At 39.7% G+C, this 15,003-nt stretch overlaps 1 protein-coding gene across 19 annotated transcripts in view; it reads left to right on the forward strand.

The window, feature by feature from the left end:
- Positions 1–15,003, forward strand: part of abcc9 (ATP-binding cassette, sub-family C (CFTR/MRP), member 9) — a 65,786-nt gene that overhangs the window by 23,691 nt on the left and 27,092 nt on the right. For 8 of the 19 annotated variants that reach the window (XR_002293121.3, XR_013653681.1, XR_002293122.3 and 5 more), the window contains 7 exons: positions 172–244; positions 868–973; positions 5,326–5,364; positions 7,827–7,865; positions 11,109–11,210; positions 11,334–11,418; positions 11,498–11,578. Coding sequence is in view for 9 of the 19 variants with exons in the window: in XM_078941976.1 (XP_078798102.1) it covers positions 172–244; positions 868–973; positions 5,326–5,364; positions 7,827–7,865; positions 11,109–11,210; positions 11,334–11,418; positions 11,498–11,578 (525 nt within the window). In the remaining 10 variants the exon portion in view is untranslated. The remainder of the gene's footprint in view (positions 1–171; positions 245–867; positions 974–5,325; positions 5,365–7,826; positions 7,866–11,108; positions 11,211–11,333; positions 11,419–11,497; positions 11,579–15,003) is intronic. The other 11 variants (XR_013653684.1, XR_013653685.1, XR_002293125.3 and 8 more) reach the window with 2 other exon arrangements.

A 15,003-nucleotide genomic window follows, 5' to 3' on the forward strand; every position in this document is an offset into this window, starting at 1 on the left:
TATGTATTAAAAGGTCCTAAAATGACCTTAAAAGTGAAATTTTTGTGATTTTCTGTAACCGCTACAACTTTGCTAAAGATGACATTTGAAGCAACTTTCTGCAAAACTTTGGTTAAGGGAACTTTGCTGTTAGGAAAGGCATCAACCTTTTGTGTGTCTGTTTGTGAGCAGGTGAGTAACGGATCCTTCACCTGGGGAAACAACCTGCTGACTCTGTCCGACATCAACATCCGCATCCCTACAGGTAAAACGCAGTTTTACAGCCAAATGTGAACAAGGCGTGAATTATTTTATTAATTACTTTGACTTTCCATTACAACACGAGGATTTACTTCCTTGACTATCCACAAGTTGGTCTTATAAATGGTCTTTATTGTTGCTCTAGTGTCTATTTTGATTTAAACTCCATTTATTGGTCTCATATTATCGTTTATTTAAGAATTCCAGCATCCCTACAGCAAGTTTTCTTGTTGCAGGTTTAGCTTCTGAATTAAATACTGTCAGTACTTTTAAAATATTTGCTGTTTTAGTTCATTTTCAGAATATTCTGTATATTTGTATAAACTCGTTTCCCATTGGAAGCTAACCTTTATTTATATTAATTATATTTGCATACATTTCAAATTCTATTATAAAGATACAGCTTTAGTTGGAGGGTCTGCATGTCAGATTGACTCTATATGGACCGAAGACCCACATGTACATTCATGTTTACGTCTGTGACCACAAAAACGGCGCTTTGGGGTCGTTTTGTTAGGAAGAGTGCAGTTTCTTTCAAACCAAACTAGAAACTTGTCAATAACTGTGAGAAAAACCTCTGAATAAACAGATGAAGAGAGATGTGACGTTTTCTGATTAATGTCTCAGGTCAGCTGACCATGATTGTTGGTCAAGTGGGTTGTGGGAAATCCTCCCTGCTGCTGGCCATGCTTGGTGAGATGCAAGCGATTGATGGAGTCGTCCACTGGAGCAAGTAAGCCACAACAACCAGATCTTACAAACATCTAATGACTTAGTCTGGACTTCTTCTGTTTGACTTTTGGGAGTCTATAAAGTGCTTCCAGTCTTTAGGCTAAAAAAACAACAACCCACACTTCTTTCTTTAATTTCCATTTAAATTCCTTACATATATTAATTCATTTTACCAGTGAAAAAGAGGTCAAAAGTCTCATATTTTTCAAGACACACTCAAACCCAAATGTTGTATTTTTGGTGTTTTTAACATGTTCTTGTGGCATTTTTCTGACGATGGAGGACATATATAAAGAAAATTAAGCTTTAAATTACGTCTGAGTTCATTGTGAATCAGGAGGAGACCAAAAAAAAAAAAAAAAAACAGTTTGAGAAAGATCGTATTTGTGACCCAGAAAATACGCGGGAATCTGGATCAAAACCATGACTGGATAGCTCCAGTATTGCTCGCTGATTTTGTTGCACCACTAATGTTAGGTCGGTTCACGTCGGCGCCTCTATTTGGATGCGCGGCGAATTTGCTGCTCCACGCCTGTCCAAATAATGTGTTCATAAAATTGACGCCCAGACGCGTGTGGGAGGAGCTACCGCCAAATATTTTTAGCCTGATCGCTACATGGAGCAGTATTTGTATCAATCAATGCATGGTTTAAGAACAGATTTATTTATTTCGAAGAGCTGTAGAAAATGTCATCACCTCTCCATGTCTGCAATTATGAGATCATTCGAGCTTCACCGTCCTCTTTCGGCGAACCTCCGTCTCTGTGTGACCCAGTTTGATGACTTGCTGTCCCGCTTTAGTCCGAGGAGGGAAAAAATAAAAACAAGAAATAGGCAAACTTTTTTATTTTTTATTGTCTTGATGAAAAAATAAGAAATCTATCATAAAATTCAAGACCTGAACGATCAGCTTCTGTTGAATTTTTGGACTCCACCCACTGATCGTGTCTGTAAACGCGTCCAAAGCTGATTGCCTGATTGGTTGACGTGTCGTCCTCGCCAAGGTTTAGATTTTCGAAATCTGGACGCTGCTGCCGGACCGAAGCGCAGTGGCCGGAGGTCAAATTGCTCTACAGGACTTTAGGGTGTGAGACGCTGTAACCTGGTGGGAGAGCTCTTGATAAAGGGGAGGGGAAAGGGGCGGGCTTTTCTTCAAGCTAAGGTCCCGCCCACAACTATTCTGACTTCTGTGAGAGGAACTTCTAATAAGGTCCTGCTGCTCTACAGAGACTATATCGTTGGCTTTTGGCCTAAAAAGGGCATAATTAGAATTAAAAGAAAAACTGGAAACGCTTTGATAATAGGTCAAAAGATGATGAGTGGGTCTTTAAGGAGATCTCAATTTTTCTTGTTCATTATTGAATCTGCTGACAGCCTATCGTCTAGTCCAGTGTTTTTCAACCAGTGTGCAGTGTGCCGCGGGAGATGGTCAAGTGTGCCGTGGGAAATTGCCCTCATTAACTGATCTAAAAACATTTCCCATCTCCAGGAAATCAGCTCTCTGTTCATCCAAACAGGCCCTGATAAAACACTGAGGAGTTAGGAATATAAAAGATCGTAAAATACTTTTTCTTTGAGTTTATTTTTTTTTTATTAAAGACATTTTGATAAGAATGACGGTACCGCGATTCAGCTGCAGCTTCGGCTGTATTTTGGAAAAGTCCCGCCCCTTTAACTGTCTCCACCAATCATTCTTGGGGGGCTTAATCACATGTCATCAGTCTGACCAATCAGAAGTGGTTAAAGTCTTCACTTCCTTGTCCCGATTTAGCTCGTAAAGTCGCTCAGTTCTAACAAAAATACCAGCTAAAGCTCATCTTTAGCGGTGTAGCTTTCCACAGAATCCGGTTTCAGACCGTGGAACAAGTGAATAAAACAATGAAGCTCAGAAAACCGATCTCCGGCTGTTTTATGCACTACATCTCCCATGATGCATTGGGTTGTGAGAGTGACAGCGCACAAGGAGATCTGTTGTTTAAACGTCTTGAAACCAACGAACACACATCAAACTGTTTTTAAATCTTCTAACTTAACTTTTATTGCATCTTTTAGAAAAAAACAGCTGCAGTTTCCAGCTTTTTCTGAAACAATTATCTCAAAAATGCATGTGAGATTTTGGAGGGACTGTAGATCAATACAGACTATGAGTTTCTCCTTTTTTTTTTAATTTTTGGATGCTGGTGTGCCGCGGGATTTTTTTTAAGGTTAAAGTGTGCCATGGCTCAGAAAAGGTTGAAAAACACTGGTCTAGTCTCTCATTTTTCCTTAAATATTTCACATGTGAAAAGTCACACTGCTTTTCTAAAAGTTGCTACAAATACTTTTTTAAAATTACCACATCAAGCAAGGGAGAGGGGGGCAAACCGCACAGTCCTTCAGTCTGCAGAAGGACTCAAATGTTACGTCCTGTTGGGCGCAAGCCTAAATATTTACGGAATCATCTGAAACATGACCTAAAAAGTAATCAACCGAAGCTTGGAGAACACCAACACAAATACCAAAGGGACTCTGACAAAAAGAGGAGGAAGAGGATGGTCCTGGTGACCCCCCTCGGAATGCACCAACATGATAAGGAGCGTCCCGCAGACCTCCGTCAGGAGCAGGCCGACAGGAAGAGGGACAGAGTGGTGGTGAAAAGCTTCGACTTTAAGACATTTACTGACTGCTAACTGAAATGTGTCAATTATCCTGAAGATTGTGAAAGGACTATTCCTTCATATTAGGAGTGTGTATTGACGATACGATACGTATCCCGATATTGTACCCGAACAGATTTTCTCCTTTTTTTAACCATATGACTTAGAAAATACTCTACCTGAATATCAATATGTCTTTTAATGTAATAAAATTGTAAAATTTGGTTTATTTAATGATTACAATAAGAACTGCAACTGTATCTCTTATATAAGTTGGTTTTACCCAATCAAATTCATAGTGCTTTTATTTTGTAACTTAAAATATATATAAAGGGAACAGTCAACATTGTCTGATTTCCACCACAAAATATATTTCAGTATAAGAACAAAATACAGAAAAATGGGCCTTAACCAAAAAGTTATGATTGAGTAAATATTTCCAACATTGCTTAATGTAGCTTCTCCAGTACTTTAAAACCTGAACGGTGCTCCAAAAATAAAGGAGTAAAAGCAAAAACACAAATTCTTATCAGAAACAATAAAGTGTGATGATGAGGCAGCATGACAGGATGAAGGAAAGTTCTCTTCTCGCTGATTTCTTGTTGTTCTGTGTGGCGTAGAGCAGCTCAAAGAGGCTCGGTGTGCGGTGCTGCCAACTAGCGGTTTAAACCAGGCCTGCACAATAAATCGCAAATTTAGCGTTATCGCAATTTCAAGTTGTGCGATATCCATATCGCAAAAGTTGGTGAAAATCACAATAAATTGGAAACCTTAAATGTGCTAAAACAATCACATGGCAGCTTGAAATATTTAACAAATTGAATAAATTCCTTTATGCACTTGACCAATGAGATAGAGCCCTTCACCTTGTTGACCAATCGGATGGAGCTTTTATGTTAGACGTTGGCCTCCTATGCAGACAAGGGTCATTTGGAGTCTGATTTAAGGTATTTTGACTCTTATTTAAATTAAACTGCTGCAGTGAAATGGGAATATTTTTGGCTGTTTTGCTGTTTGTTCATTTACCGCAAGTTATATCAGCAGCCCTAGTTTAAACCAAGAGTCGGACGCTGTAGGACGCTCATAAATAATTAAATGAATATCGTCCTGACAGTAGTGTCGCCAAATGAACTATCGCGATATATCGCTGAATCGTTTTTTTCTAACACCCCTACTTCATATATCCGTTTTATTTTTATCTTTTCACATCAATGATCCTAAATGGGCTCTAACATGTAATGCATATCAAGATAAATGCAGCCTAATGGAGGATGAAGAAAACCACCAGTATATTCATATTGAACTACACTTTGGCTTATTTTCTGTCAAATATCTGAGAGATTTCTTTAAGATAATAAGGTATGTGAGACTGTAACTCTTCTCCACAACTTTTGGGTCTCATTTTTACTTATTAGAACCGGAACCATCTTTTAGGACTATTGCTGTCAGTATTAGAGATTTATAACAATTGTTTAGTTTTTGTCTTAAAACTTCTAAGCTCTGTGTTTTACTGATTTTTACCTCAGTTCCTAATTCAGAAGGTGGATAAAGTCCGCTTTAATTTTCATTTCTCTGCACTGTTTCTGCTTCCTCCTCCACCTGCTTCACCTTCTGCTGTTTGACGCTAACCTTCCTGTGTGTGTGTTTATGTTTGTGTGTGTCCATGTGTGTGCGTGTGTGTTATTTCATTCTCCTTGTTGCACTCGTGCCACAACAGGCCGACTGATTGTGAGCTGGTCCACGAGGGGAACATCAGGTACTCTTCCTGTTTTTCTCTCAAACTCTCCTCTTCTCAGATTGAAAACTGGGCTGCAGTGACGTTGAACTTTGTTATCAGCAGCAAAACTGCTCTGAAATTGTTGATGGTGACGGTTTTGGGAAAGATTTATTGTTATTTTCTGTGTGTTTGAGCCTGATTTAGTGATGTAAAGCCAACCTCTGTTGACTCCTGCCATTGCCTTGATTTAGCTTCTTTATTCTGAAGTGTTTTGTCCACATCTGCTGCATGTCTCTGACATAAACCAAAAGCCACAGTTTCCCCTGAGAAATGGCCTAATTTTACATCATCAGCTGAAATATCATAGCAGTTATGCAGAATATGTGTGGTCAGAAATACTTTTGACATTTTGATTAGAACCTTTTGGCCTCTTAAGAGGTTTAACCTTCAATACAGAACTCTTTTTCAGTTCCCGCCAACTTATAATACACAGCAGTCAGGAAACAGTTGGAATATTCACGTTTGTAGCTCAAGATTGACACACCGTTTTAAAAAAACAAAGAAAAGAAGTCGGATTACCCTTGACTTTATTTGGAGCAGTTGGACTTAAGTTGACAAATGATCAGTTTTGTGCAAACTGAGCACTAAAACCCCATTTTAAAACTTGACAGAAGGTAAATCCTCACCGTGAAATGCTTTGATGGTGACAGACAGGAAGACTAAACCTTTGTAGGAGCAAAAGCAGTTCCAGGTGCTTCCGAACACCATAGAGAAACTTCTCTAAAGTCTCCATTAGGAAGCATTTTTCTGTTCTTTACTCATTTGAGTTTTTCCACTAAAAAAAATGAAGCAGTTTAGTTTTACAACACGTGATCCAAAGCCTCAGTCACAACTGTCTTTACGGGTGGCCCGCATGAAATATCAAGGTTGTATACCGCTCTGTAGACCGCTACAACTTTTAAAGGTAAGAAAGGGGGAAGTACTGACTGTTGGAATTTAGGAAATGTGTCTATCGGTGTAGTTTGTGTTCACACCCCGTGCATAAGACATTTGCATGCGGTTGGTAAGGGCTCAGTTCTCGCTCTAGAGCTTGGTGTAAGGTAGGGGTGTCCAAATCCAGGCCTCAAGGGCCGGCAACCTGCTGGTTTTCCAGAAACCCTGCCTCATCTGCTGTTGATTACCTGGATCAGGTGTGTTTAGCCGATTAGCAGCTTCGACGGTAGGTTGATTGGAAAACGTACAGGACACCGGCCCTTGAGGCCTGGAATTGGACACCCCTGGTGTAAGGACTCCCATAGAACAGCATCACCCGTATGTCATTAGTGCGTGCCACTTCCGATAGACTTACCACACACACGACAATGGTACGTTCCCTTTTTATGACGTCCCTTGGGGGTGGGGTGGCAAGCCTCAAGGGAACTGCGCTCCTCTCAATCCTTCAATACCTGAACTTTGACATCCTTTCCACTGACATAACTCTTCGACCGTTGACGTAATTAGCGTAATTCCAGCAGATTCGGAGGATGAGAGAAAAGCAGCTTTGCGCTGATATGCAACAATTTACGTTGGTAATGTTACAAAAACGTTTTTTTTTTGTGTCGAAATCAGCTGATTCACCGTGATCACGTAAACAATTGACAACTTGGGGTGTGTCAAAGAGCGTATGTTATTTAGATGTCACCGGCAACATCTTCAGTGTCACAGTTAGAGCCTTAGTCACATGCACCACTACAGGGGGTTGACTCGTACGGTTGCTGAGGGTTTTTGGGTTGTCCGGGCCCTTGAAGGGTCGTAGAGAGGAATAGCCACATCTTCATCGGAGCACAGGAGGGACTTGTAACCTGCAGCATGCCCATTATTAAAAAAAAAAAAAAGATTTTCTCAACAGGCTTGACAAGTGGCCTGCGACCTTGATACTACGAGCGGTAACTGCGTTCAGCTTTGCAGACCGTATCCACTTAGAAAGGGTGTTGTGACTAAGGCATGATCTTCTCTGCGATGCTCCCTGGGTCCGGAGAACGCAAAAACCTGTGTGGGTCAACCCCCTGCATGGATGGAAATAACTTAAAGCGTTATTGCTCTGCATTCATCAAGCCAGACGACCGTTTTCTGTTTGTTACCAAGGGGAGTGTTTGGACTTTTAGGCTAGAAATGTACAAACCTTTACTTTCAAGCTGAAAACTCCTTTAACTCCTTGAGGAGCATCAAGTATTAGACATCATTGCAGAAGAAGCCACCAAACCTCATTATGTCAGACGGACAGCGGCTACAGCCCCTCCATGACCTATAATTTGATAAACGGTTGGCAGGTCAACACCCATGTCTTCACTCTCGGGGCTTTGACACAAAAACAATCTTTCTGCTGCTTTCCCACGTCACACTGCATAGAAGCTGGCCCTTTTTGTGTCCAGCTTTGTGTTCTTTTGCTGTTTTTGTGCTGTTTTGTTGCACTTTTCCCCCTCAGTCAACTGTTTTAACTGTAAACACACTGACTTTGACAGTTGGTCAGAGACAGAGGAGTCTGCCGAAGACGCTCCGAGGTACACGCTCTGCTCCTGATCTCCTGCCTCCTCTTCCAGCTCTGACGTGACCCACCTGACCTCCTCCTGCTGCCTCATTTCCCCTCCCATCAGATTTTTAACCTCATTCGTGTCTGAAGTTGACTCAGAAGACAGTGCCGTTTCTGTACCTTCATTCATGTTTTTCCTCAGGTTTTTTATGTTATCGTTCTCCTCACAACTTCAATTTTTGTGTTGTTTTTTTTTTTACTTTATACAGTTAATGTCAAAGGTTTAAACCCCCCAATGAAGCAAAAGAGAAAGAAGATTAATTTCTAAAAAGCTCTTTTGATTAAGCATGGTAGTGGGAGCTTCATGATGTGAATGACACCAGGAACAGCACTGATGATTTTGATTGTTGGCAAAGCAAAAACTTCTTGGAGTGGCTCTCTGAGAGCCTTGATCTTAATACTGGAGGGAATCTGGAGGGACTTGGAGGTTAATCTTTATTTTGGGTGATGAGCCATGAAAACAGAACAGTAAGATTCTTGAAAAGAAATCTGCAAAAATAACTTTAAAAAAAAGTGAACATAAGCCACTGAAGGCTGCAGACACTCATGCTCACACTGGGCTCAGAAACGGTCGTTCAAGCGACCACTTCCATTGAAAAGTCTATGTAGACGCGCATAAATGCGCATTTCAGAATTCTGTGTTTACAACTCTTGTGTTCACGCGTGGCTATACAAGTTCTTAAGTCAGTTTTTGGGATCTACTTAGAAAACTTGCGGCCATTAAACGTAGTGACGTATGGGTAGTGTCCTTTTTAATTCACGGTAGTACCAACCGTTTGAAAATTGATCATGGAGGACAAATTTATAATTGAGGCTTTTGCCCGGTCGTAATTTTATGACACCAAGTCTTTCATTTATCGGAATAGAGCTGTGAAAGAAAAAGCCAAATTCACCAGATTTACGCTGTTTTGTCATTTTTACACCAAGCCTCTTCCAACTATGAGTACATGCAGTAGTATTGGGCAGCGACAGTCCAGTGTGAACACCAAATAGTAAACGTTTAACATGTTTTTGAACATGTTGAACATTTCCGGTGTGAACGAAGCATTCGAGTCAGGAAAGCAAATGTGCTGATGGTTCCTGACAATCAGCTGTTGTTTTTTTTTTATTGCTTAATGCGATCAGTCTGTAAATAAACTGTCAAAGGAGGTTCTGTCTTTAGCGTTTCTTTATTAAAATTCTAGATACGTCAAAAAAAACACACAATTTCGCAATTAAAAAGCAATACTTTGATTGACAGCAGATACTTTCATATTTCTGCCACGGCTCTAGCGCTCATCATCTATCAAAGGAGACGTCGGCGTCTTCTTCAGGCCGTGGAGTGGCGAGCTATTACACGTGGGAGGGGCTACAGAAGAAGCCATTTCGGGAAATGGCGGTTGGTGGTTTTACAGAGGATATGTGGATCCAACAATTCTACATGACTCGCTCAACTTTTGACGAGCTGTGTGACGCTGTGGGACGTCTGGTGGCGCCCGCTGTGCAGCGACCATGGCTGCCAGCTTCTGCCAAGAAGCACATCGCCATCGGTATCTGCAAAATTGCTGCCTTCGGTCATGTGACTCAATTCATTTGAAAAATTCCATTGCAGTTTTGAGAAATATTTCAATTTTGATAAACCTCAAAATCCACCACCTCCAAGTGCAAAAACTTTTTTTAAATAAATGTGGCTTTTTCATAGATTGTCGTGTTTCTATTATGTTAATTTATTATCCCAAATCCAATTAACACAACTCCATAGTCAAACGCAAGGAAACGCAGCTTGTGTTTGTTCTGAACCAAACTAAAAATTTCATTTTATTGGTCATTCCCATTGAAACTTGGGGGTTTAATTCTGACAATAGCTGTATTGTTATCATTCCACACCTCTTTAATAATTTCTATGTCTACATTTTCTAGCCTTAGAGTTCATCTGTGCTTCATTGTGGTTCCTGGTTGCTTTTATCAGTTCCTTGTTCATGTGTTTTCCAGAGTAACGCCTGCTTTTAGAGGGAACATCTTCCTTATCGTGTGGCCTTCAGAAGGCCTTTTGTGGTTTATCTATAAAACTTATTGGAAGGAAATGCAAAAGTGCTCATTTATGTTCATGTCATCGAAAATTCCAGCACTGCACCGAAATGAAGACAAACATTAGTTTAACACAAACACATTGAAGTTTGATAAAAATGTCGAAATTTGGCAAATTGAAGTTCAAGCACGTCTACAAACGCAAACCAGGCTTACTGTTAAATGTCTTTGTTCTTTGATCCAAAATCTTTTATTCAAAGGAAATAAAAGAAAAAACAGAAACATAAAGATAAAATATTAATTCAAAGTAGCTTACAATGGCATAAAGAGAGAAAAATTATGTTTTCATATGTCAAATCAAACAGATTTAACAAACCAAAACATCCAGAAACGAATCCAAAAGTGCATTTAAAAGGAAAATAAAATAATAATACAGTAAATGAATTGAATAGATATAGAATATTGTGTTAAAATTACACTTTAACAAGCTTCTCGCTTTTCAAAAAGGTTTTGCTAAAGAAAAGTGAGCTAAAATTACAGTATAGAGCTGTTTCTAATAGGATCTGAAGTCTAAATCAATTGCATCATTTTGGAAACGTTTTTACACTCGAATTGGTCACCAGATGACGGATTTTTTTAATTACTGATTCCTGTTTTTCCCCAAAACTTCATGTTTTGTTTATGCTTCCAGCAGTGCTGCTCGGCCGTCTCTCTGTTGTGTTTGTGCTGCTGTGTCTCATTTATAACTCGAGCCTGGTTTTAACCATCATCCCTGGTGGACGGCGTTTGGCATTGCAGTGGGGTTTGGGGTGTCCAAATGCTCCTTCAATGTTCAAACAGGATTATTGATCTGATATTTATGTCTGGATTTGATTTAGAAACAATACATCAGAGCGATGTTGTATTTTCCTAGATTTTCATTGAAAAAAATTACTTTTTTTTTTAGGCTGCATATTCTAAATTGGGTCTAAACCACGACAAAGATAAATGCTTTAATTGATCAGAATTATATGTGAATTGATACTCAGATCACTGCTGCCATGTTTAGCAGTTTTTCGTGTGCAGCCGGTTTAACAGTAAAGCAACGTTGTTATTGTTTCACCAACATAAAGGCATCAGATCAGTATTCCTGCTCTCTCAAGCGTCGTGGTTCTGAGACTCATGGTTCTTATCGTCTGCCTGTTTGCCTCCGACTCCCACCATGCAGCAAGAACAGGAACTCAGTGGCCTACGCCGCCCAGAAGTCTTGGCTGCTCAACGCCACGTTGGAGGAAAACATCACCTTTGGCAGTCCATTCAACAAGCAACGGTAAAGCCTTCAGGGAGCTCTTGCAGTCTTTGTGAGGACAATCCATCCAAAGGCTCAGATCTTTGTCCATTTGTCCTGTTTTTTGACTCGGTGGATGTCTCGGTTATGACATTGCTTCTGCAGGTACAAAGCTGTGATCGACGCCTGCTCTCTTCAGCCAGACATCGACCTGCTTCCTTTTGGAGACCAGACTGAGATTGGAGAGCGGGTAATGCAGCCTGAGTCCTTTCTCTCCAACAGTTCACCATAAAACCCTTTTGTTGAGTTTGTTTGTGATTGTGTTTCAGGGCATCAATCTGAGTGGAGGTCAGAGGCAGAGGATCTGCGTGGCCAGAGCTCTGTACCAGAACACAAACATCGTCTTTTTGGTGAGTCTTTAACCCCATATAACCATTTATATCATATATGATCCATGCATTTCTGATCCAAAGTTTCCTTAAAAACCCACTGTTTATAAGTAGGTCCACGTTTTCCGCCCTGGAGTTGATCATCTTTCCACTAGGGGCAGTAGAAGGGCTTTTCCTTTCTAATTTCCAAATGGCTGCTTCCATTTAATCTCGAGGTTTGTTCAAACTGGAAACGTTTGTTGATCCAGATGGAGTCCTGGGGCCTGTTTCAGAAAGGAGGTTCAACCAACTCTGTGGTCAAACTTGAACTCTGAGTTGGTCAATCGAGAGATTAACAACTCTGAGTTTTCTGTTTCAGAGAAGCTGATCGGAGTTAGGTTAATCAACTCTGAGTGGACTGATTCGGAGTTAAGCGTGCGCACCGCGACTATAAGAAACCATTATCAATGGAGCGCTGATATTACGAGTCACCATGGCAACCGTGGAAAAACGAGGTCTGCATATTTTTCGCCAGCTGAACTTGACGTGCTGCTGCAGAGTTACAGTGAATATGAGCACATATTCCAGAAGAAAAGCAACACCGCTGCATCTGCAAAACAGAGACAGTTAGCGTGGGAAAACATAGCTGCTCCAGTTAATGCCTAAGTTTGCATTTAAATCATTGTTATAAAATATTGGCTGTAATAACTTTTTAAGTAGCGTACGGTGTGAAATAAAAAATGGGGATATTTAGGTGTACTTTTGAAGTGTTATTCCTGGTGTAATTGCAGGAAATGCTGCATAGTGTACAGAACCAATCTGGGGGAAAATGCATTTAACGTCGGTAATGTTTAGAGGACTTTCTTGTTAACTTTCCCCTCTTGCAAACGTTGGTCAGTTTAATATTAATACATGCAATTGTGTTTTTAAAAGTGAACTTATGTCTACCCTTGTATTGATCAAGTGGTATAGGTTTATATGGGATTAAGAAAGTAAGCAGTACTAGCAAATTGTGTTTCCTAAAAGTAATTGTTACATTAATCTAATTCAATGTCCCTGATTTCATTTTCATGTAGATGCAATCCTGCAGGAATTAAAAGAACATGGCAGCAGCTAAAAATGAAGTATAAAAACATAATTCAATCAGGTCAAATATGAGCATGTCATGGATGTAGGCTTTGTTGACAATATTTGACATATGAAACATCTATATAGCAATACATATCTAATGTTGTTTTCATTGTATATATGTAATTGACTGCAATGAAAAACGGTAACGCTCAAACAAAAACGTATGGGGAAATGACAAAAAATCGAGTCTAGGTCTCAAAATCCTGGCACGACGTAAATATAATTCTCTATGAATTAATGCAGCCTCCTCGTCTATTGGGTCCTCCAAAAAAGGACAAGCCATTCTTGTCACTTGTCTCTGTGTGACGGAAATTTGGGCAATGAAGGTTAAAGCGAAAAATACCGTTTGTTTTTAAAAAGGGGAGGGGACCGGCAGAAACTTTGAGTTTGGAGAATAAAACCTGCTCCCGACCAGGTTAGGTTGTCTGTAATTTCGTTGTACATGTACAATAACAAATAAAGATATTTCTATATTTCTATTTCACAGCGTAAGTAACCATGGACACTGACTCAGAGTATAAGTTAACTCTCTTTCAGAAACGGGTTTGACTTACTCTGATTACTCTGGTTTAACAAACCTTCCATTCTGAAAGGGAAAACCCAGGGTTTCCCTGATTTCAGGGTTAACGCACTCAGAGTTTACACTTAACCTCCTTTCTGAAACAGACCCCAGAACCTTGGCTTTGGTCTGTATTCAGACTGAATTTTCTGATTCAAACTAAAACTGGTGGCTAAAGATCTCTTCAGTCGTTGGCCAGGAATGACAAGGGCGGGGCCAACCAACTAGAGAAAGCACAATGGAAGTCCTGCACTTTGCGACCCTCGTGGGGAACATTTTTGTATTTCACTGACCACAACAGGTACACTTTTTACGGCTACTTTTGAGGAGACCACGGTTGATAAGTGTTTATGACATAAAGATTGTTGCTGCCTCCTGATGTAGAGAATAACTCTTCTATTGGTATTCATGTTTCAAATGAGTACTTGCTGTATACAAAAATGTATGGATAATTAATTCTATATAATACAGTTACACCATGTTAAAGGTAAGTAAAAGGCGAGTTTGCTTTATGAGAAAAAACATATTCTAGTGATATTATCCTGATTGAATCTAAAAATTATATTTTATATTTTTTTGTGGATTTAATCAAAGGGTTTATTCATAAAATTTTAGGCTGTCGAGCCCCGCATAAAGGCAAGAGTTTTGAAGGTGACAGTCGGAAACGCACGTTTACATCGACTATTGAACGCGCGCTGCAGAGGTGGACGTAACTTTAGGACGGGTGTTTGCGCTTTTCGGAGGCGTAACGCGAGTTTCCCACTAGATCAGCTCTCTATGTGTGCGTCATTTCCTGTTGTCACAGACAGCTTTCATTGTTTTTAAGCGTTCATTTCACTCTGAAAGCCGTCACGTCGTTCTCTCATCCCCTCATGACACTTTGTAATGTCTAGACGGCTTCATAAGAGCTGCTCTGTAAAGCTGTTGAGGAGACTGAGGCGGGAATGTTTTCTTTATAATGTTTAAGGGGAGAGTGTCAGCAGCTCGGTTTTCCTCTCACTTTGGCAGTGGAATATACGCGTCATCTTATTATACACAACCTAATTAATCATATCACACCATCTATTAACGTGCTAAGAGCCCTTACTGTGTCATCCACCCTGTTGCAGATATTATGGGGTGTTTGGCAGATGTGCAGTGGTGTGTCATTCCCAACAAGGTTAGGGAATATTGAGAAAATGTGCAACAAATATGAGAGCTGCTGCGAATAAACCAGGACTTCTGCAGACAACATGCTGAAGAGGTCAAGCAAAATGTAAAACAACGCGTTCATGCTGCAGGTTTGAGTTTGTTTTTGCTGGTTTTCTAGCTGAAGTAAGTTTTCTTTTTTAGTTTTTTATCCTCCAAATTACAATGGTTTGAATATAAAACAAAACACAATCTAGCAATATAAAAAAAAGATTTAAATTTGATTTAAGGATTTGATTATAATCCGACTCTGACAACAATCATTTTTTACGTTTTTGTAAAAAAAGATACTGAATCCGTTTTTACTATTTTTAATCCTTTATTTTTACTTTTGATAATATTTTCCATCTAAGGTTAAACTTATTTTTTAATTTAAAAAAACAGGGCTACTCTTACAAATAAATGAACACTAATAAACACTGCATATTCTATCTATTTACCACAGACAGAGCTACAGCTTCTGTAAATGTGTTTACCTTTTAAATTCCTGCTTTTTGTTCATTATTCAAAGAATATTTAAGAATTCAATCCGTCAAGATTCAAGATTCTGTTCATTGTCATCACACACCTAGTATTTGCAGAGAAAAAC

This window comes from Oryzias latipes, chromosome 23 (assembly GCF_053564925.1).
Source record: "Oryzias latipes strain Hd-rR chromosome 23, Olatipes_Hd-rR_3.1".
Lineage (NCBI taxonomy): Eukaryota > Metazoa > Chordata > Actinopteri > Beloniformes > Adrianichthyidae > Oryzias > Oryzias latipes.